Here is a 24,044-nt window from a genome sequence, read left to right on the forward strand (position 1 = left end):
GGCATTGTCTAAATACCTCCTACTCACTGACTGGCTTGGGGGATCATCCATCTCTGTAGAAAGCCTGTTCCAGTATTCAGCCACCCTGTTGGTAAGGAAATGCTGCCTAATGTCCAGTCTAAACCTTCCCTGGTACAGCTTTAAGCCACTGCTATGTGTTCTATCTCTGGATCCCAGGGAGAAGAGATCATCACCTCCTTCTCCACATCCCCTCCTCAGGCAGCCGTAGACAGCAATCAGGTCACATCTTGGGCTTCTTTTTTCCAAACTAGACAAGCTCAAATTCCTTAGCTGTTTCTCAAAGGACATTACTTCTAGGCCTTTCAGCAGCTTCGTTGCCTTCCTCTGGATGCATTCAAGGACCTTCACATCCTTCTTAAATTGTGGGGCTCACAACTGCACACGTGCATCTCATGTACTCCACATGAGGCTGCACCAGCACTGAGTGCAGCAGGATGATCACCTCTTTTGACTCACTGGTGGTGCTGTTTTTGATGCACCCCATGATGTGGTTTGTCTTCATAGCTGCAGAAAAATCAGACCAACTTAAAAAAAGGAACAGTTAATGAATATGCAGTTACCTAATATCATACATCACAAGTATTTTGTAACCCGTATACTAGATAATATGTTCATATTTAAAAATTACAGCTCACTAACATACAATTCCGCTGAAAATATATTAGAACAGTATAATTTAAGAGTTAAAAATCATGATTTGTAGCTCAGCTAGTAGACTAATTTGAAAATAACCAGCTGTCTGGGGCTCAAGTTTGCACATATCTTTTTTTCCCCATTTTTAATTTTATTTATTTATTTATTAAATAGAAATTATGTGTAGCTGTTTAGGACTGCAGTGCTTTAGCATTATGTATCTTCAAGTGCTTTTCATATTTTAAACATGTTATGAAGCAGAAATTACTTGTAGAGAAATTTATTTGTCAGTGTGGCATGTTAGTTGACCCAACCAATTCCTGATAGCACAGGAGTTTGTTACCACAGCATCTAAGCCGCAGCCCTTGTTCAGGTAATTTATTTCTGTATCTCAAAGAAGAGCATAATTTTTGTAAAAGGCTTTGAAATTGCAAGGCTCCCAGTTCTCAGATAAAAATCAGTCTGTCAGAAATGACAGTGCCAGGTAAGGCCTTGAGCATTTGCTGTAATTCATTTTCCATTTTATGGGCAGACCTTCTGGAAGAGAAAAGCTTGGCTATCATGCTAAAGAAAATAATTTGTTAAGTGAGACTTTTGATTTTTTTTTCTCCTCTCACTTTAGTCTCCTTAAAAAGGAGACTAAGGAACCCTCCCTATTAATGGCTGGCCTTTCTGGCATCAGGCAATGAGTTCTTATAGTAGCACACTAGTCTGAGAAGCTTAATTTCAACTAGAACCAAATCTGTTTTAAAGTTTTGTTTTATCTGTTTTGAGTGAACTTGAGCCCACAAACCAACCCTCATAGTTTGCAGTAGTGCCTAGAATTGCTACAGTACTTAGGGGCAGCCCCATATTGTACCATTTAGAGTGTTGTATCTAGGAATTACAGGCTTTGCTATATTGCTTTGGAAAAAATTGCAGTGTTTTCTTGCATTTTATGTGGAACCACACAGTGCTGTTAATTTCCTATTTTTAGTGGCTTGGAAAATCAGCCAAAGTGCTGTAAGAAAAATTTACTTTGCCTTGTAAAATGTTTGTGTTACAGCTCCAAACCATATTAAATGCAATAATAATCACTCTAAAAGATTCCCCCAAATCTAAAATGTTTTATTTTGAAACATTTTCTCCTCAGGGTGGTGGGGAGAAAGCAAACATGGACATGGTAGAGACTGGCAGTGTTTTGGATAAAGATAAAAGGAACATTATTGTAACACTGAAGTATGAACACTGAGGTTAAGTACTTTTAAAAAGTTTTAAAATACTCCCTCAGTGGGTGGCCATATTTTTTTGCCTGCAGTTGTTTTCTGCCTGTGTTGCTGACAAACAGAAGGCCAGAGAGGTATCCTGCCGTTGTTGGTTAGTTGTGAAATTACTCAGAATGCCACTATCAGATACCCTACTGTATTCAGTAATTGGTTTAGTCCTTAACAAATGGAAAGTACTAAGAACAGAAAAAAAAAAATGGGACAGCAGGGCAAAGAAGAAACATAATGCAATAATGCAGTAGATTCATGATTTTCTTGATCTGTCATTACTTGCTGCTGATTTACTTGTCTATATTTACACAAATTTGAAAAAAAGCAGGAATGAGGTACAACAGTCATGATGTTAAAAGAATCATGGATGTTTTTAGATATAATTTGTAGAACAGTTTATACCTTCTTTTAGTAACCACTTCCTTTAAAACATACTAAAAGCTTTTTAGTAATAATCTGGGAATGACTAATAAATGCCTACACATATAGAAATCTATATTCTGTGAAAATACATTTTCTGCGTGTGTCGATTTATTCAGATGAGCAAAGCTGTTAGATATTTCATTTGGGGAGGCTAAATCTCTTGGCTGTTAGTACTGCTTCCAGGAAGAATTTTTAAGTGAAAATATTTCAGTTAAAACTCCCATCATATCAAAGCATAAATAGCATGGAATCTTCAAGAAGGCCCTCCCAAAGAAGCCAAAGTAAGCCAAGCAGTAGATGCTGCCACCTTTCTGTTGTGTATTCAGTTTGTGAAGTCTGAGACAAACATTACAGTTTTTCTTGCCACTTGAAATCCCTCAAGGGTTAAAACTGATCCATGCACAAAGTTTGGATTTAGGAACAAAATCTGCAAAATGTCAGAAGTTGTTTTCATTTTACTTTCCATTTAACAAGAAATTTGCTTGTAGGGGATGTGGAGGGGCTGTTTCACTCTTCAGCGTGGAAAGGCATGTTGATTGATTTCAGAACCATAAGCCCTATTGTTTTAAGGTTTGGTTATCTGGTGTATCTGGAACATTAACACCTCCAGGCTGAATGTTAGGATTTCCAAACTATAGAAATTTCAATAGCTGACATCTATTGAGCTTGTATTTCTTCTGAGCTTGGCTACATGCCGTAAGTATTGCATCCATAGATATACTTTTCAGTCCCCTTAGGACATTTGTTTGGCTGCATGCCAAGTGTAACAGAATTAATTTTAAAATGGAATATTTTCATTTATTTAAATATAACATATCCATATTGCTAGTTGGTAAATTATTCTGGAGCAGGTATTTAGGCACATAACCCCTCACTAACCTCCTTTAGGGATCTCATCTTCTGTATCTTGTTTCTAACTTCCTGTAGACAGGAAAAGGGGAGCCCTAAACTTCTTGCTTTACTCAACATAAATTTAAGGCTTATTATAGAAAACATCAGTGACACAGGATGAAATGCTTTCATGAAAGAAAGAGATCTTTTTGTTTGGTTACATGGTTGAATATAGCTGCCAGTTACCTGTTATTGCTCTGAGAGTAGTAATTTTTTCAGTAATCATGGAAAAATGCATGATACGGTCCAAATTTTGCTTAGAAGAAGTCTACAGGACTTGGTGAAAAAAGCATGTGAGGGAATTTATATTCTACTGACTGACCAGTGAAATACAAGTAGATATTAATATACAATTTTATCAGAAAATATAAAATGTGGCCCAAGAGTGAATAGAATTAAGAGTGCCTAATGTGGAAATTTACTTACCATTTCATTACATATTCTTTATATAAAATAATCTACAGCTTAATAACTGAGGTGAGCATTTCAATATTGGTCTAGAAAGTAAATAAATCACAAAGCGTATAATGAAATCTGTTCTCTAGAAATTTACTTAAGAATATATATAATCTTGCTTGGTTTTAACAGTGATGTAACAAGGTAAATTCCTTCTGTACTTTGAGCTGCCAAAAAAAAAAAAAAAAAAGACTCAAAAGATACATATATATTTTAAAAAATAACCAAAAAAACCCCAAAACCTTCAAGAGGAAAAAAAAAAATCATATATCTGTATTTCTTTTCTAAATAATTTTCAATACTTTAATGAAACAGGGATGCTTTTTTTACAGTATGAGAGCTGTAAAGAAAGAAAATGAATGAGAAATAGCTCTATTATATTATTGCTTAGGCAGATATATACTAGTTTACTTGGAAGTAACACCTTGATAGGCTTACTCGTGCACCCAAGCCCATATGAGCTATACTTTAGAGTCCTAAATCTGTGTATAAGTAGTGGTGTCAAATTTTAAAAATGCACCAATGGATTCTCACCAAAGTCAATGGACAGTGCTTGTATCTCAGCTCTCAGGTTATTGTGCCATTAATTATCCCTGTAGATGTAGCCTCAAGAACCCAGTTTATGTTGTTGTGCTCTAAAATAACCGGCTCATAGAAGAATTACACTGACTTCAGTAGAATGTTAGTCAGACTAGGTGGATTTTTAGTCAACAAAAATCCACATTTAACTGAAAGTGGACAAATGTGATATATTTAAATAGAAATGAAGTATTTAAGGTGCAAAGAGAGATAAAGCTAAAATAAGACGTTGCATTTTATTGATTCTACCAAGACTTATCTTTAAAAGCATTTTACTGGATTAAACAAGCAGCATGAACAGATTCACATGTGTATAAGGACCCTGGTCCAGTGAAATGACTGGGAAGGAGAGCATCAATCAAGACCTTAGAGCCAGGAGTATGTGAATGTGTCGCATTGACAGTAATGAAAACATTGCCTCGCATTTTCTGTGTGGTAAGTGTAGGGTAAATTATTATGGATTAGTAGATACAGATTTATACCATAACTTCTTCCAAAATAATCCCTTACTCTGTACACTGAGATGAATATATTACACCAAAGAGAAATAATATTATCTTGTTCTTGAAGGCATTAGGTAGCCAAAACTTGCAAGTATCAGTACTAGCAACAGTATTGTTTTGAAGTATTATCATCTAAGAGATATGAGAGAGGAAAACTAAAAAGATAGCTAAAAGATAGCATCTTTTACAAGTCCACTGATCTTAGTCCAGAAAAAAAAAAAAAACAAACAGGACTTTCTGGGGCTGTAAAATGCTTGGCCCCCAACTATCTGTTTTTCTAATTAAATATATAGTACTTCCTCATTACAAATCTTGCCTCATATGCATGTTTTTCTGGGCCAGATGTTAACCTTTAGAAGTCATTGCTTGTCTGCCATGTTCAGTTGTTTTTACTACATTATTATAGAGATGAGATGTAGAGGCAAGCTATATCTCTTTGCTGCACAGGAAATACAGAGGCTGAGATAAATTTTGGGCCTTTGATGTGTACAGTAGAAGTCCCATGTATTTTAGTGGGACTGGCATTTCACGTTCAGGTTATGGTGCAAGATATTTACACTGTAATTCAGAGTGGAGATGGGAGAGTTGTAGAAATAACAACAAAACTAGGGGAACAGAAAAATCCGTCCATTTAGATACTTAAATGCTACCTGTAAAAGTGATTTCTTAAGTCTTAGTATTTAGAGGCAGTATGAAGTGCTTGCCTATGTCACTGACCACACTGTAAGATGCAACTCTAATTCTTCTTTAGTTGGTCTATCTAACTAAAACCCTCAAGACTTTATCACTTATTTTCTTATTTATATAGCATTTAAATTATCTTTTGCAGTCCTGTGACAACTTTTGCAAGGAAAAAGGAGCTCGTTGTGAAACAGTATGCAGGGCTGCAATAATTTACAGTAACATCAAATGAAGTCACAATTTCAGTTCAGACTTCTTTACTGTATCACATAGTCTCTCTGTGACTTTACAATGTCCTGGAAAGGAAGAAGGAAATACATAAAATAATAGTGTTTTCAAGATCCAGTGTCCACAGTTTAATCAATCTTCCATTAGGAAATCTTTTCATAATTCAATTATTTTTATTAAAAATGTGAATGATTGCCAAAGAAAATTGAGGAGATGTGGGAAATGACAGGCAACTGCATTTGTGACAGAAGTTGAATTCCTTATGCAATATCATAATTACCAGTTTAAGCTGGTAAAACTGTGTTGAAGAGTGAAATCTCTGCTCTACTGATTATAGCCTTGCACCCTTTGAAGAATAATGAATATTTATGAAATATATAGTTGGTTTAAATTGCAGAAGCCACCTAATTTATTTGAACCACCTTCTTGGTTGCTGCTTTATCATCATAGTTTCCACAAGATTGTTATTCAGAGCTGCTCAGCTGTATTAATCTTTTCCAATTTTGCTAGCATCTTAGAGTCCTTGGACCTCCAGCAGCCAGAAGTATAACAGCTGCCTTAGCATGAGTTTGCCAGAAGAGTTAGAAAAAAAATGGAGGTGAATATAAAAATTGTAATTTTATCCTCATTTTTAAAACATATTAAGTATTAATATAGGGTCTTCTATTAATGTATCGACTGCCCTTTGCTAGCTTTGTTTAATTTGTCATGGAGGTCACAGCAGTTTTCTGTAGGAATGCCCAGTTAAGCCATAAGTCTGACCATATTAGCATGGTTGCATCTATTGTCTCGGTCTCTAGAGAAGAACCAACCAAAGGAAAAAAAAAAAAAAAAACCCTATGAAAAGATGGTCTTAAAAAACAAGATCCTGAAATTACATTTAACTGTTTGGCTTCCAAAACTGCAAAGAACCAGCCATTCTGATTTAGAGTCTGCATGATAATGTGGAATACAGACTATTTCTGAAAGCCAGGAAAACTGACACACTAGGTTGTAGGAGCCACATGTTGTTTACATTCACTTTTTAACTTTCAAATTTGTTGGTGTTGCTGGAAGGCAGTAATCATGGGCAATTCATCTTTAGGCATGGGAGAAAAAAAAAAAAGGTTTTTCTCTATATCCTAGTTGAAGCTGGGGTAGAGTTAATTTTCTTCATAGTAACTGGTACATTGCTGTGTTCTGGATTTAGGATGATAATAATGTCAATAGCACACTGATGTTTAGTCATTTTTAAGTGATGCTTAGCCTGCGTCAAGGACTTTTCAGCTTCCCATGCTCTGCCAGGAAGGATACTCAAGAAGCTGGGAGGGAGCATAGCCAGGACAGCTGATCCAAACTAGCCAAAGGAATATTATATACCATATGACATCATGCTCAGTATATAAACTGGGGGCAATTGGCCATGGGAGATTGATCACTGTTTTAGGAATGGCTGGGAATTGGTCAGCCATGGGGCGCAGTTGTATTGTGCAACCCTTGTCTTCCTTACGTTTTATTTCTCTTTATTTTTGTAATCTTCATTTTTTTGTTATCATTATTAATATAAGTGATTTTATTTAATTTCATTTGTTAAACTGTTCTTATCACAAGCCATGAATTTTACTTTTTTTTTTTTTTTTTTTTTTTTTTTTTTTTTTTTTTTTTTTTTTTTTGAGTGTTCCAGCATCTCTGTGGTGCTAAGTTACCAGCTGGGATTAAACCATAACACTTTATTAATGGAAAACTGTTGAAAGCTTTCCTTATTAGAAACGTTAGATTAAGGTCCAGGTCCAGTAAGGAGAATATCAGCGCAGTCATCCAAATCAATGATTACAGTGTCTTCCTTAAGATTTTTTTCTCCCCCCTCCCCTCACCCCCAAAATGACATTGCCATCAATTGTTTTATAATTCTGTCTTGTTGGTCTCTACTCTGAAAAGCCATAAGTATGCCAGTGCTTCTGTGCAGGGGATCTCCATTAGCATCAGGGCTAGGACCACACACTCATCCCTCCTGAGCAAACAAGTAGCTCCCAGGTAGCACTTTTTCATTAGCTACTGATCTGGACTGGATATGAACCAGTGACCAACAGGTGGAGGTTATTTTGTGTAACATTATTAATCAGAGTAGTCAAGTCCTTCTGTTAACATCGCATGCATAACTTTTTTATCCTTCAAATAAGTCTGCTAGCATGCAGTTGCAAACTTAGATTTTTTTGGTTTGTAAAATTGCCAAAGCATGTGGTTTTGTATATACAACTGCACACCGTGCTGCTAAAAACTGGGAGGTTTCCAGTGGCACTCAATGGCTGAATATATATGGGTCAACACATATAACAGTGAATATGCACACATAGTGCCTTCCTGCCCCAAATCAGTATTTTTCAGCTGTATAAACAATTATTTGGATTCTCTTTAAAAGTTAGAATTTTATTCCCTTATGCTATCTGTTTTATTTAACACCGATCACATATAGTGAGAACGGGCAATGACAGGAATTGCTGTCTTGTACCTTCTGCTGTGGTAGTTAACATGTACATTGGATATTTGGAAGAAGTTGATGAATACTAAAATTTAATTGTGAAATGGCCTAATTCTGTCAAGTGATTAGATTTTATATAATTTGACACACAAAAAAAAGATGTATTAAACCTATGCTGAGGTACTGACATTCTACCATCAGACAGAGGACACCAAAGAGGGCATTTTAGATTAAGTGATGCAAGGTTCCTCAGAATGCTCTTCTGGAAGAAAATGCTTTTATTCCTCCTACTAATTTTTTTTTTTACAAATGTTAGTATATCCAATTTATGGCCAACGTGAAGAAATAGAGCTATGGCGATCATTTGTAGTCAGAACATTTTCTGTCTCAGATGATACCATGTAAGATTTTAGTCCCCTTTATCTTTCATGAGTATTTGAGTCTGTTAATGGCACAGTCATTCCTTTGATGCTATGTATGCTGGCACCTGTCATCACTATGTTTTTCAGGTCTCTTGACTGGCCTGAACTTGAGTGCAATATGCCACTTGGAAAGTGCTAAAAAGAGTAGAACAGTGATATATTTTTTGTGAATCCACTAAATCAAAAGTAATCATGTTTGACAAATATTTGTGGCCATATAGTTTGGTAGGCAGAATCTATGTATTTTGTGGATGTATTCAGTGAAATAGAAATAGTTCATTTTATGTTCTAGAAAACGACACAAAATGTGACCAAAACTAATCATGCTAGCCTGTTTAAAAAAAGAAAAAGAAAGCAATGAAGCAAAATCTGTAGATGTTAATTCTGTCAGTAGTAGTGATACATATGCTTGTCACTTTGAAGCCTCAGGACTGGATTTATATGTCATGGTACCTTTTACCAGACTAATAGTGCCAACATTAGAGTTAAATGTGCAAAATTTCATGTTCAATTATCACCCTTCCCCCCCACCCCCTTCAATTATTTTAATTTGAATAATTATTTTACATTCACTAAAATTTACATTGTCTTTTCAATTGGAGATTAGTTTCTTCTTCACTTTTTGTTCATTGTTATGATTGAAAAAAGAAATTGTATTTAATCTGTAGATAGGGCTTTACTGCAGTAGTAGAAGAGGAAAAATCAGTCTGGGCTACAGCTGTTATCTTTTTTTGTTGGGAGTTTTTGTTTTAAACAAGGGTGCAAGGCACCCTTTAAACAATTTCTGAGGTAACTTTAAATGTGCACAAGGGTGTGAGGCACTGCAGCATAAGATAGGACACTCTCGTGTGGTTGCACCATTTGATTGATGGGAGCCTCGTACCATGTGGGTTTACTAAAGAAAGTTTAGTGAATATAAATGCTAAATTCTTAGCTCCACTAGACATTTATTTTGTGAAACTGGGATATTGTAAATGATAAGCCTGCTTGTATCTCTGCCAAGATGATTTCTTGCAAATAGGGCCTCTGTGTTGGTTTAACGGAACTTGGTATTGATATAGTTCTTGGTGTGCTGCACAACTTCTTTTTCTATCTTCATTGTCTCTAAGGCCCTTGAGGGAAATACTGAGAATCTGGAGCAGCTGTAATCACGAACAGACCTTGTTATTATTCCTGTGTTAACTTGTGGGATAGGGTAGTATGTGTGCAGTGTCTGTTTCCAGACCACAAAACTTAAGAAAGCCTACATGCTTCTATCTGTGAAATAATGCTCAAGGCAACCTTGAGAGGTGCCGACCACAATGACTTTCTCCCACAGTGGTAAAGCTTAACTGTTCTTTATTCTGGAGGCCTTCTGTATTATAATACAAACCACAGCAACTAATTTCAAGGGGATAGGGATAAGCAGGTCCCAGGTATGTTACTGAATAGCTGATAGTGATTTGTGTTTGAGTATCAGACTAGGCTAATCCAATATTACTGTTTTCTTCATGAAAAGAGTAATGACCACTAATGGGTCTGCTTTGGCATTTGTATACCATAATGCTACTTCAGTGGCTTGGTGATTTTGGTGATAAGAAAATGTGTGATCTGGAACATCTGTTCTTTCTACCATCATTTCTGTTGTTTGGGGTTTTCTTTCTTTACTGTTTCGTTGTACTGTTGATCACTGTAATTAAAATTACATTTTCTATTTCAGTTATGTTTTACAAGTTGGCAGAATTGATTTCTGATGAAATCTTACTTCTGACATTAAAATCAGAAATATTTTCTATTTATATACCTTCATTTGTGGTGACTTCACTGTTGAATATAAATATGGTGTTATTTGGCACATGGGGCGATGGAATGAAGCTGCATTAGGGGAAGTTCAGATTGGACATTAGGAAAGGTTCTTCACTGAGGAAGAGGTCTGTGATCAGAAACAGGCTCCCCAGAGAAGTGATCATGGCACCAAGCCTGTCAGAGTTGAAGGAGCAATTGGACAGCACTCAGTCATATGATTTAGTTTTATGTACTCCTGCAAGAAGCGGGGAGTTAGACTTGATGATCTTTATGGGGCCCTTCCACCTTGAGATATTCTGTGATTTCATAGAATCCAAATATGTTTTTGTGGGGGGATGGAGGGTGCAGAGGCAGTCTGTGTAATGCTCATCCTGATGTCAGGAAAGTAGTAGCATGGAGCTTGATGTTCACCCAAAGGCCTTTACAATATGTTTTGCAATAACTTTCTCCCACTTCCTTACTTCTTGGACATTGACAATGTTGGACACATTTCTTCCTCAGTCTGGAGATCTGCAGCATAAAGTAGTTGACCACAAACTTACCGTAACACTTAAATTTCCACATTTACTTAGGTTAAGTCTCATGATAATAGCAGTTGTTTTTCTCTAGTGCCTGGAAACTGTTACTGTACAGAATCACTCCATGGTGACGCATTGTTAAAATAATTTTCCTTCCTTTTTTTTTTTTTTTTTTTTTTTTTTTTATTTTAAGGGACGCAAAAGTGAAGCAGAAAAGTACTTTGTGAAGGCCATTCAGCTGGATCCTACCAAAGGAAACTGCTATATGCATTACGGTATGTTTCAGATAGATGGGGTTTCCACACATATTCCAGGATTGCTGTTAATCTGTCTGAATGATTAAGGATTTGAAGAGTGCTACTATCGAAATACATTCTTTGAAGAGAAGGAATCTAATCCACCATGTATAACTTCATCTCCATTTCAATTTGTTAATCACTGTAGAGGGAGAGGTGAATATTTTCATATTTTGCGTAGCTTTCCTCCTGTGAAAGGATTTTCAGTACTGCTGCCTCTCTGGGAAAGAAAAATTGTGACTATGGCCATATGTTAAAGTTTCATGGCCTGGAATATTATTATAAAAAGTTTTGGCTGCTGGTGGGTGGGCAACTAGAAGTTATTGTTCAGTGTGTGTGAGTTCTGTATATTGAAGTGTCTGCTTTTTGTTGCAAACTTATGGGCCTCACATCTACCTTCCTTCCCAGCATCTTCATAGCTCAAAATGGATAAATATTACAAAAGCTTTTGACAGGTTGGCTATACCACTGACATACTAAACCATACTTGTGTTTTAAGAACGCAGTTAATTCAAAGGTATCTTTATAACTTTGGATTGTTTTTGCTAGAAGTGCAAAAAAGGTTTCCAGATGTGATTAATCCCGAAGAACCAAAATTACTTAACTTTATGGACTAATTCATGCTTCATTTTAAAGATTATAATAAAAAAATTAAAAATATAGGTGATGTCATCCCAATTGGAAAATATAGAAAGAAGTAATAAATTTCATCTTAGTTAAAGAAAAATGTAGGGAACCACAGGCATTTTTCGTATATCTTTGTATATTGTTTTAATTTCCTCTTCCAATTCTAACTGGTAAGTGTAAAATAAAGTGAAAATGAGTGGACAAAAGGGCCAGGTTTTCACTTTGTATGATTCCTTTGCCTGAATTGCTCACATGTTGTATTTCTGTTTGGTGCTATGCAGTGCAAAATTCTGTATGCAGTCTCTCAGAATTAATGCATACACTGTTACATAGAATATGTCATGGTATTTAAATGAATGTTGCCCAGTGCTGAATTACTTTGCATTATGGATCATTGCAGTTAGCGACCTTGTCTTCTACTTATTCCTGTACAGGTAAACCTGATCAAGGTATTCATGCACATAAGGTCCATTATTTCAGTTGGATATAAGAGTAGTTTATATCACAAGATATAAAGTTGCAGCAGAGTGTTTCTTAAATCCTACTGAAGCCCCTTCCTGCCCATGTTATTAAGAAATCTGTCCTTAGTTATTAGGAAATCTATTTGCATAGAAATTCAAAAGTAGGTCTCAACAATCCATCCTAACAATTGGAATTATGGTTGTGTGTATTTTGTATTACATGTCTAGACTTTTTAATTTTTCTGTCTCATTTCGTCCTTTATTTGCCTGTCTTTTCCTGTGAGATTTCTTCTGTGTCATTTTCAAGTACCCTATAACCTAAAAGCAAGGTTATTCAAATCATTATTCATCTGTGATGTATTGACTGCTACAAATTGAAATGGTGTGTTGTTTGCTAATTGATTCCCTAACAACTTTAGCAAGCTTTACCTTTACTTTGTCACAATTTAAAAAAGTGGTTTCTGTGTTCTTTGGCAGAGGTCATTCTTGCAACATGCGTGAGCTTCTGCTCTGCAGATTAGGAGTGAAGGGCAAAATTTAGTCAGCGTTTGGAATACCTCCATATTAAAATATGATGCTGAAGGACTGTGGACACAATAACGTTGTCTATACCAACTACGTCTCTGCCATAGACTGTTATTCACAGAGAACTCTAACGAATGCAGAGGACACCTTTTCTTTTGATTGTGTAACTTATGGTCACCTCACCAAATTCAGAGACATTATTCTAGGCAGCATTACAGTAGCTATGAGGAAGATATGGTTTACTTCTGCTTGGCTTATATGTCTATGTAGTACTGGTGATCTTGTCACTTTGAGCACAGGAATTTGTACAATTTGAAATAAGTTATCCTTGCTTTTCTTTCTTTCCCTTTTCCTTTCAAACTATTTCTTGTATTGATCAGGAACCTGTAGTGTATGTTATCAAGAACATTCTTAGTATTACAGAGGAGTCCCCACTGAACACTTTAGGCTTTATCTCTCCATCTCACTAATTTGTTTTAGCACCTTGTCCCAGATACTGTCCATATCTATGATGCCAAGTGTTAAACAATAGGGAAATACAAATGTATTTTCCATGTAAATCTCAGAGATTACTTTTTAAACTCAGCCTGAAGATGTTGGAACAAAGAGTAAACTAGTTGGCATCAGTCCTAAAATCCTGCATAGCTCACGGAACAGCAAATGAATATAGTGGTGAATTGGGAAACAACAGTGTGTTGATGAAGTAGTACTAATAAATGAACTGTGGACTTTCTTCAAAGTGTGCATGCATGCACGCACTTATAATTTGTGCTCCCAGGATATTCAGTTGTTATGTTCTTAATTATAACCCTTTGAACTTTTTTTGGAGGTACAGGGAAAATTATCAATATTCTGTATCTTTTAAGAGGCTTATGTTTGTACTATAATGTGCTTTAATTCAGGACTTAATCCAAATAAAGCTATTCTTAGAAGATGTGATTTGCTGCAGGAGTCAGCATATTTGGTGACATGAAAATTTGGAGAGAGGTAAACAGTTTCATGGTTCTTTCTTGGGATAACACCACCCACCACAGGACATTTCTCTGATCAAGCTAGTTTTGTGTAGGTAATTTGATAACTTCGGGTTTCAGTGGATTTAGCTTTAAAACAGTGTTTCTCAAACTCATTATGCCTGGAGGAGTGTGAAGAAGGAACCAGTGGAAAAGCTGGAGATACAAATCCCTGCATACTGCAGACATGATGCTGCTTCATTTGACATAAGGGGAAGGGGCTTTTGATCTAGTGAGCAGAGAGGGTGGCAGCCCACTCTCAGGCTGAAATGTAGTTAGCTGGTCACCCATCCACATTTTCTTCTTTTCCCCTTTTTCTTCTTCTACTTTTCCCCTTCTTCCTTTCTCATATATCAGTTATCTGAACAGTGGTACTTTGTGCATAACTGTTGTCTTAAGAATATGTGAGTTTTGGTGGTCATCTGATAGAAGCTACTCAGTCACACAGTACACTACCAGAAACATCTAACAGATGAAAGAGAAAATGCATATAAATCAAGAAGAATAAAAATGGCAGAAGAAAATATGTAGAGCACCAGTATTTTTTATTTTTTTAAAATCCCTTTCTGGTAATGGAAATATTATTTTTTGGCACAGCCTACAGGTTTCTAAACTAAAATATTTCAGGTACTAGGTTTGAATGTTCCCATAAAGCCTGAGGCATTTAACCAGGGCATTTTCAGAATGCATTTTTTGAAAAAAGACTCAAAGTGAACAGTTTTAACTAAACCAACCTGAACCTAATGAATATATATTCCCTTTTTCATGTCCACCTTTTTTTTTGTTTTGTTCTTTTGTTTGTTTGTTTTTGGTTTTGTTTTTTTCCTTCTGAAAAGTTCTAATTCATAATTTTTTACCCACACCTATTCAAGATACTGATTCTCATGCATCTCAATTTTCTTTGAACATTTAACTCAAGTAGGCCATCTTCCTGCAGGATGTCAGTGGCTTTTGTCTTTAACACAATTGAAATGGTCTCTGCTGACCATAGAGATGACTCAGTCCAATCTAGATGCTTTGCTTATATGCATATGGTCAGGTGGGATAAGTCCAATTATCTGTCTGAGAAACCACAGAGAGACCATATGAAGTAACCAATTCCAAAAGAATTGTTGCCCACATCTTTTAAGAAGATGTTAGCATCTGAAGAGTGAGTAAGTCAAATTTGTTAACAAATGTTAAGTCATGTCAGATGAGTGACATTATGGCCCAAAGATTATTTAGGTTTGGATTCAGGTTTTACCACCCACAAAGGAAATACAGTTCTTCCATTTCTGTCTGCACTGAGCCTATCTCAGAAGTTGGAAGAAAAAGTCTGTATAAAATTTGTTGATGCAGAGAGATTAGATGAATTTCACACAGAGCAATACTCTACTGTTTGTCTGTTTGAAAAGAAACAAAATAAATTCTTGAGTATCTTTTAATTGAGGTGGCTAGTAGGATGCAGTGTAGTTGAGGAATCTGAAATAGTTGAAAGCTTTCTGTATTAATTTTCACTTAAGAAGCCCCATACAACTACAGTGAATTTAAGTTGTGAAAATATTTTACCTCCCAAATCATCTTACTTATTTTATAATTCACTGTTTATAAAAAGCACACAACAAAAAAACATTCCCAAAACCCACCGCTAAAGTAGGTTCCATTTTACTTTCTTGCTAAAAATAGCTTTTACTACCATGTCTCTAAAAGTGCATCAGGTGGCCTCTCTCCAGCATAATCAAAATGGAGTGGGGGAGAAAAGAGAGAGAAAGAAATAAAGTTTCAGGATAAATGTGTGTACAGGGGTCTCTCCTCCCTTACATTTGTAATGGCTTAATTGAAATGTAGAAGTTTGGAACCCAACAGGGTGTTCAAATTAACTCTTATTTTATTAATCACCAGCTCCTTTTAAAATAGTTTCCTTTGAATAATACATTGTTTCTAATGACTCTAAATTGTTTAATTATTCCTTTATCATTATGAAAATGTATTATTCTCATTAGATTAATTATGCATTCTCTTAATTAGGCCATTCACATTGATCATATGCCCTTTTCAGTGTGTTCCCAGTATACAGATATAAAACAAAATTAAAAGCATGCTTATCAGATTAGATAAAACGGTAGCATATTAGCTTCTAGTTGTAGGAAGATGAGATTAATGTATTCCCAAACATTCTAAGTTTTTTTTACATTATTTTTCATATTTTTAATTTCTTACAATTTAGTAGCTGTTTTTAATAGATTTTATGATTATCTGGGTTTTGTAATACAAGTTTCATTTGTTAATTGTTGTTTTTTTTAGTTTCACTGATATCCTAAGTCTTTCTAGTCATTGTTTCAGCACATAACTTTTAGCCAGTTTTGATGCCTAAATTTTCACCTGAGTCTGTGCGAACTTTGTTATCTGTCTTGCCCCCAAAGATGACTACATTCCCATTCCTAAGTCCCAGCCTGAAAATAGATTAGAACTACTGGAAATAAATTTCATTGAAATATGGTAGCAGGGGATTTTTCAAGCACAATTTTTTCAGTCTTTAAGTTATGCATTTACGTGTACTAGTGAGTGTGAGAATTTACATACATTTAAGATGCGCATAGAGTTTTCTTCTTAGATGTGATATATTTATAACATTTCTGTGTAGTCACATTGCTCACAGTGTTGGAGCTCTGTGTCTTTGTTCTTCATTGCCTGAAGAGCACCCTGGGGAAGCTTTATTTTTCTCCCATGTGTTTAAGGAAAGAAATCTCACAAAGAAAAACAGTGCGGTAATGGAAAAAAAAAAGTGTTGAATTTCTATTGATAAAAATAAGATGTCAAATTTCTATTGATAAAGAAATATTGACCATGACTAAATAGTGAAGTCTCCCTCATTTCTTCAACACAGTTTTATGCCTGTGGAAGAAATGTCACCCTAGTTCATAGGAAGGTCAGTTTTTATCTTTGTAATTGAACAGAATAAAACAGATTTCACAATCCATAATTCCAGTGAATTAATTGCCCTGACTAAATGAAGTATATGCCAAATGGAAAATGAAACAAAGTGCATGGGTCTGCTCCATTGGCAATACCAGATGCTACAAGGTGACTCTGTATTGAGAAATTAAAGGTGAAAGATTTTGTCATTTTAAGTCTTTTGGAAATCCTAATATTAAATACATAATGATTTTCTTGGAAGACTATTAAACACATGTTCATAGAACATATGCCCTCTTTGAAGGAAGGGTGTCTGTCTTGAGTGCCATCAAATTAATATCCTGACTTTGAAGGATGGCTTACACCTTTTCCTACAATATCAGTGAATATAATTCCAAGAAGGCAGGATTCCTAAAACCAAAACAGGATGGAAGATGTAACTGACTTGCAGAAAGACTTCATTAAACCTCTGACCTTTCTTCTGCCAGAAGTGTCTCCAATAACCTAAAGAAAATCATCAGATACTCTTTAACACAGACTGTATATTCCAGCTAAAGCTGAAAAAAAATACACCAGAAATAGAGCTGTTCGAAAGACTACCATTTTGAAGTCTTGTTTGCAGTTTTCTGGGCAGCTGTGAAAAATTAATGTCCAAAGGTACATAAATCTTCCAAGTCCTTCTTGTTTCTCTCTGGGCTGGTGCTATCACAAAACATTAAGAAATTATTACAAACCAGTATTGTAACTATTTATTCCAAAATCCCTTTAGAACCAATCACTTAAGTAGAACGCAGTGGAGTATTTCCAGTTTAGGTCACTGACCCTAAATACTATGGAATTTCTGTGTTTCTGGCTCTTCCCTTGAGTTTATCCTTAAATCTAATCACCCTGACATCCCAAATACATGGTTGACTCTGCTTTCTCAGCACAATATACTAGACAAGATGTGGCATAGAAATTGCAGATCAGAGACCGTGCTAGAAATGCAACTCTATGCTTCTTTCATCTTGCCAAAATGTGGGGTTTCTGCAGGAAATGAAAAAGCCTGTGTCATGAACAAGACTTTTTTGTTAATGATTGTAAGTTTTAACCCGCGAGTGCCTCCTCATTATGAGCATTTTTTAAGAGATCACCTGGAGCTTCTACAGAAGTGCAACTGGATAGTTCTTTCCCATCCAGATTTCAGTTTTCCAAACCTTATACATCATCAGGTGTCTAGGGAATGACATAAGGTCCAGAATCTTGCTTAGTATTTGTAAAACATGAGTTCCTCTATATGATATGTTTTCATCATTAATCATGTGTTTTTAGATCCATATGTGGTCACAAGTTCAGTTATCAAGTCCCAGAGGCTTGCAGTTTCATTTATTCTCTTATTGTGCTCTGGATGACATCCAGTGGTATATTTAGCACAACTGCAACAGATAAGTTTTTCAGAAAAAGGCCAATAAAAAAGATTTTTCTAAGCCAGTGCATATATTGATGCTGCAGTACCCTCTGGCTTGCATAGTCTTTCTATATATTTTATTTGCATGGAATACATTAGCTTGTCAATGGGAGCCAGTTCAGGGGATAAACTCTCCAAAGCCTTTGCAGCGAGAAAGCCAGTTTATAGATTCAAATAAAGATGGAATGTGATATAAGGAGCAATTAAAGGAAACTACAGTGCTGCTACCATCTAGGTGATAGTGATATAAGTTGTCTTTGCTTCCCCTGTCACATCCTACACATTCAGCAAGAAGTTGTCTGAACAGACCTGGAAGGCAGGATCTTCAAGCAAACATTCCTTTGCTCTGGGAACTGTTTATTCACAGCCAATGAATCTGTTTTTAAACTCTTAAAGGAAGCACATTAGATCATGTCTGTTGAAGTGACATCTTGCAACATTGATTTGTCACCTGGAAAGCTTTGGAAATAACTTGGAGACTTTTGTTCTCTCATTTCTTCCACAGAATGCCATTGAAATTTTCCATTCAGAAATCTCTGGTTGCATCTGCTCTTTTGCTCTGCGTTGCCACAGCAGAGTTGAAGTTGGCAATGATTTCAGTGGTGGTTCTGCTTATGCCAGTGAGAATGCTCTTCAGTATTTCAGACATGATCTTGTAACCCTGCTGCATGATTCCAAGACAGACACAGTGCATTGGGTCAGCTAGGACCTGATCTCTGTTTTGGTTTCTGGTGAAATTTGAAGTGCCTTTTCAGTACCAAATCAGCTTCTAATCCTTGCTGCTGAATGTGCCAAAAGAACTTGTAGTAAAGTCTGTTATAAAGAGATTTGATAGTTGAGTCCATGATCTTGGTGTGTCCACTTTTCATGTTAATATAGTTTAAGTTGTTTCCACTGAAGGATAAAACTCTTTGGAAGAGGATAAGATACAGAAGGCTTTGTGGCAAATGTACATTAAAAGAAGCACAGGGTAAGTGTTCCCTGTTATGGTGGTATCAGAAGTTTTTTCCTTCTTATTCAGAAGATAGTTTACTCAGTTTTGCTTGGATTAATGAAGATACCAGAATAGGAGTGTAAGTGTAGAACCAACAGCATCTTGGAAACATTAAAAATGGTTCTCTTTAAAAGTGGCAGTAGCAAGATGAGCTGTTTCAGAAACCTAATCTGTTCTGATACAAAGTACCTTTGAATGTTTGCCAGCAAGTGAAAGAGAGAGAACATTTCAATTGAAGAAAGATTGGTGCAACCTGTGCTTTTATCTCTAAAATAAAAGCTTATAGTGCCTATGGGGAATAGTTGAGGCCATTCTAGAGGAACACAATAATGCCTTTGTGCCCTGAACGTAAAAGATTTTGAACACACAGATATATCCCAACTAATTAATACCTTTCGTATTACAATAAAGCAGCAGAACTACCAATTCAGATGTACAGTTTTTAAAGTGGTCATTGTAGAGACAATTATACAGGATAGAGAGCTGTATGCCTTCCTCTCTGTGGGTGTTTGTTAAAAATTTTGACAGAAGATGAAAATAAGTTGCGCTTTGTTTTTTTTTTTCCAAATCCTAGGAACTGGAAATTTTTTTTGTTGTTTAAATGGCATATATACTTCTTGGTTTTTGATAGGTTGCATATATTGCCTCAAAAATTTTTTTGTCTAGTATAGACTCAAAAATATTTGAAAGAAAAAGTAGCATAAACTAGGCTTTAGGTACATACTTCTTCAGCTTTTATGCTATTTTTGATGCTTAGATGTGTTTGTTTAGTGTAAAATAATTAAAATAGTGAAGTACTGAATCAGTTCTCTGCTGTCAAAGGTCTTTAAGCACTCTTGGCTACACATTTACGCTCAGCTCTGTGCTCTCCAGCTTCAAAGGTGCAAACATCTGTTAAAAAAAAGTAATGTTCCAGGCAAAGAACAGTGATTTTGAAGATAACATCTGAGCCCAGACTGTGAATTTCCCACTCCATTCTAGAAGAGTAGTAATAAGAAATATGCTTTTCTTGAAGAAGGGAAATCTGGGATTCAGAGCTTCTAGAAAGCTGTTTTCTCAAATCTGGTTCCAATTCCAAAAAACATCAGGCTACCATAATTTATGTTCCTGGCAAGAGTCAGAGTCATGACACCTGCAATAAGAAAGCTCTGTATGTGATACTGGGCAGCGTTTCGTAAATCGTGCCGTTTGCCAGGTACCTGTCAGAGGAGAAAATCCTGCCTGTAAATTTAGACCCACACAAGTGGTTCCTGGATGGGAGGGGCTTGTGGATCAGACCTACTGATCCACATTCACCACCTTGCAAAACTTCTGCTCTACTAGTCCTTTGCTTGTGGGAAAAACGCATCTTTATGGCTTTGACAAGAAAAGATCAAAAGTCTGGTTTTTAATGAAGAAAGTGCATCAGTGAACTGACAATCCATTTCATTCTAGTATGAATCTAGTATATTAAAAGGAAGGGTGGCTAATATTTTCAAAATGGGACATCTCTATGCTTAGGTGCTTTAAATTAGATTTTGATGTGTGAAGAAAATCAGTCTCCCTTTCAGAACTTAGCAAATCAATTGTCAGCTGAAAGTTTCTACCTTGTACTGTGTCGGGATGGAATAGAGTTAACTTTATTTAGAGGAAACTGGATGGTGTTGTGTTTTGGATTTGTGGCTAAATCAGGCCTTGATAACACACCTATCTTTGGGCTGGTGTTGAACAGTGTCAAGGCTTTCTCTTTTTTCCACTCTGCCCCCTCAACAAGTAGGCTGGGGATGGGCAGGTAGTTGAGAGGGGGCATGATTTGGACAGCTGAACAAAGGGATATGCCATAGGGTATAACATCATGTTCAGCAATAAAAACTGGGGTAAAGAAGAGGGGGTTTGCCTCCCAAGGTGGCCTTTGTTTGGAAACTGGCTGGGCATCAGTACATATGAGAAGTAGTAAGCAATTTCCTTCACATTGCTATTTTTTGTTGTTTTGGATTCTTTTTATCTTCATCTATTAAACTGTCATTATTTTGACCTACAGGTTTTCGTGCTTTATTTCTTCCTGTTTTATGCCATTACCTTGCCAGGGCTGGTGTGAGTGAGTAACTATGTGAATACTTGGATGCTAATGCTTGGGTGTCAGCCCACTACACACCTGTACACTGAAGTAGACTCAAGTATTGAATTTTCCACCAGATTAAGAAGGTAGCAGTCAATTATTTTTATAGCCCATCCAGTTAAGGAAATGCTTTAATCAGCAGCCTCTGATTAAAAAACCTCTGTTCAAACATTGAGTGAGGCAGCAACAAGATGTTCCCTTCTCTTGTACACATTCAATATTCTACAAGGGTTTGGATGCAAAGGGTGCTGCAGTCAGTTTCAGAAGAGTCTGCTGCCTACCCACTCAGTATGAGTTCATGTGCTGGTTTGTGCCAGGATAGAATTTTCTGTCTTGTAATTTTGCTTTTGGCTAACTCTCTTCTAAGTAGCTGTACTTGCTGAAATTGCCATCCCAGCATTAAACCATGCCAGTTATTGCCACAGTTACTGCCTCCTGTAGTAGAGAGGAGAGACTCATGTATGGTAATGCAGTCCTTTTCTGGAGAACTAAAAGTTTTACTTTTACTTGGCTGGTGTCATGTGGGACTTGCAGTTGGGTTTTAGTTAACTTTGGTAATCCTGTAATAAAGATAATCCTATAATATGTTATGTAAAATAATAATCCTATTATGGAGACACTTTTTAGAGACCTTGCAGTAAATAGTGAGTTCTAGTTTTAACAATATAAAACATTAGGGTTGTTGTTGACATTTTCAGTGTGATTAATGGAATGCATACAGCCAAATCTCAGAAAAACAATTAATTAAAGTAAGCTTTTAAGTAAAGCATCTAGCAGTCACCTTGCTTTTCAGTGATTATATGCAATGTCCTGGTCTAAATAAGGCTTCTTGTAGAAATATAAAGCATATACAAATTGCATGGTATCTTTAGTACATTTTGATCTTATGGACCTCTTAAAGAGTAAAGAAATTTGCTGATTATGTCACATGAAGTAGAATGTATCAGTCACATCTGATTGCACTAGTTGTAGTTATAAATATATAACACAAGATTAATACATGTAAGATAACATCTACATTAAACTAAAGTGTTAAATATTTAATACAGAAAGCTAGAAGTATGTTTTTAAAGATCTGTCTCTACAAGTCTTTGAGTAATTTTTATTGAAGACAGTCATCAAAAGTTTTTTCTCCTAATGGGACTAATTAGCTAAATGGCCCATTGACATGATTTTTAAATTCTAAGCTGCAAAATAATTTTCCTAAATTAAGTGTATAATCTTGAGTGTTCTCTGCGTCTTGAAAATTAAAAGATTATGTCCTCATTCTCTTCCTTGGCTGGATGTATCAGTTCACCCAGTGTATAGTAATTGTCTCATTCTGCTAATCCAGTGCTTTCATTAACAAAGGAAACGTCATGTTAACGGGTTCAGGGTGGGTTGCTTTAACATGGACCTAAAGATTAGGTTTTAGTTCATTTATTTGAAAACAGTTGGCATATTAGTTGATAAAGTTTGTTTCAAAGAATTCTCTTTGAAGAAAATAGTCATTCTTCTGCAATCTAGAGGTATGAACAGCCTGTTGTAGTTGGCTAGATTTACTTGCCTGAGAATGTTCAGATTCATGTCTGAGTTTGTCCTGCCACGTATACAAAATACCCAAACAGCAAACAAAACAAAACCCACAAAACCTTGTAGCTATTGTCAACATTTTTATTCCCTTCAAGAGACTTCCATTAATGGCTTAAACAATGGTTTCTAATTCTGAAGACAAAAGAATTTCTTATGATCCAGGCTGTTCTTGTTGTGTTTTCTTTTTATGGTTTTTTTTTTCTCTTTTTATTTATTTATTTATTTACATATTGTTCTGCATGAGAAAGCCTTTTTGGAAATTATCTGCTTCTGGAATCAATGAGCATAAAGCATCATAATGCATGAAAGGATGACAGATATCAGAGTGTGGATGTAACTAAAGCAAGCAAACCTTACGTTATGAATACAAAAAGACAGTTGAGTGTTTTTCCAAGGCTTTTTGCAGCTCTAAATAACTAAGATATAGTGACTGCTGAGTAAACAGTGTTCCATCTCTTGCTAAGTCCAAATATATTCACAGAAGTAGGAAAAAGCTGTGAAAGCTGTCTTTCATCACTTTTTGTAATGATAGAATTCCTTCTGCAAACGTGTTCATTGTTTGAAAGCATCACTGGATTCACTGTGCCCCTTCAGACCTTGCTAGATCTGGTTAAGTGGATTTTCTGTATGTACATATAGTACATAAAAGAAAAACAAGAAAAAAGGAAAATCCTTTGCCTTGAGAGGAAATAATTTATTCCTAAGGAGGTTTGTGGTGAGTGATGGCTTACTAAGCTGTTAGCTGAATGAATGAATGATCCAAAGGAAGATGAAAAAGGAAGGATGAGATGCTGGAATGTATGAACACCATACTTTAAGATACCTTTTCCAGACATAAAGTTACATAGACACAGAGTCTAGACAGCTGAAACCCTTTGAAAATTTCTTTATCCAAAAATAACACGTTTTATAAATTAGGTGTGAAAAAATAATCTAAATGAGCAGACATAAGGTGGTTTGAGTACCTTCCAAAGTGGTTTTTCTTCCTCTTAGAGAAAAACTAATTTTATAGAGATATACTAGCTGTTGTGTGTTTAGTTTTGAAACTTCTGTACTTTAGTTAGTTTGCTAATGCTGAATTACTAAATTTTTCATCTTTAGCTTGGTTTAATGGTTATGATGAAGTCATTTGTAAAAATCATGTAGGAAACTTGTAAAAAACTGTCTGTTATTATTCACTTAATGAAATACATGATCAAATAACAGGTCATCAAGGTGTATATTTAAATAAAATAATTTTAAAGCAAAGTATCATTTATAATTTA

General features: G+C 35.7%; 1 protein-coding gene across 1 annotated transcript in view; it reads left to right on the forward strand.

Annotated features, from left to right (window-relative positions):
• The window catches only part of TMTC2 (transmembrane O-mannosyltransferase targeting cadherins 2), a 248,807-nt gene that overhangs the window by 198,052 nt on the left and 26,711 nt on the right, over positions 1 to 24,044 (forward strand). The window contains exon 9 of the mRNA XM_030456167.1: positions 11,048 to 11,129. Coding sequence (XP_030312027.1) covers positions 11,048 to 11,129 — 82 coding nt within the window. The remainder of the gene's footprint in view (positions 1 to 11,047; positions 11,130 to 24,044) is intronic.

This window comes from Calypte anna, chromosome 1 (genome assembly GCF_003957555.1).
Source record: "Calypte anna isolate BGI_N300 chromosome 1, bCalAnn1_v1.p, whole genome shotgun sequence".
Taxonomy (NCBI): Eukaryota; Metazoa; Chordata; class Aves; order Apodiformes; family Trochilidae; genus Calypte; species Calypte anna.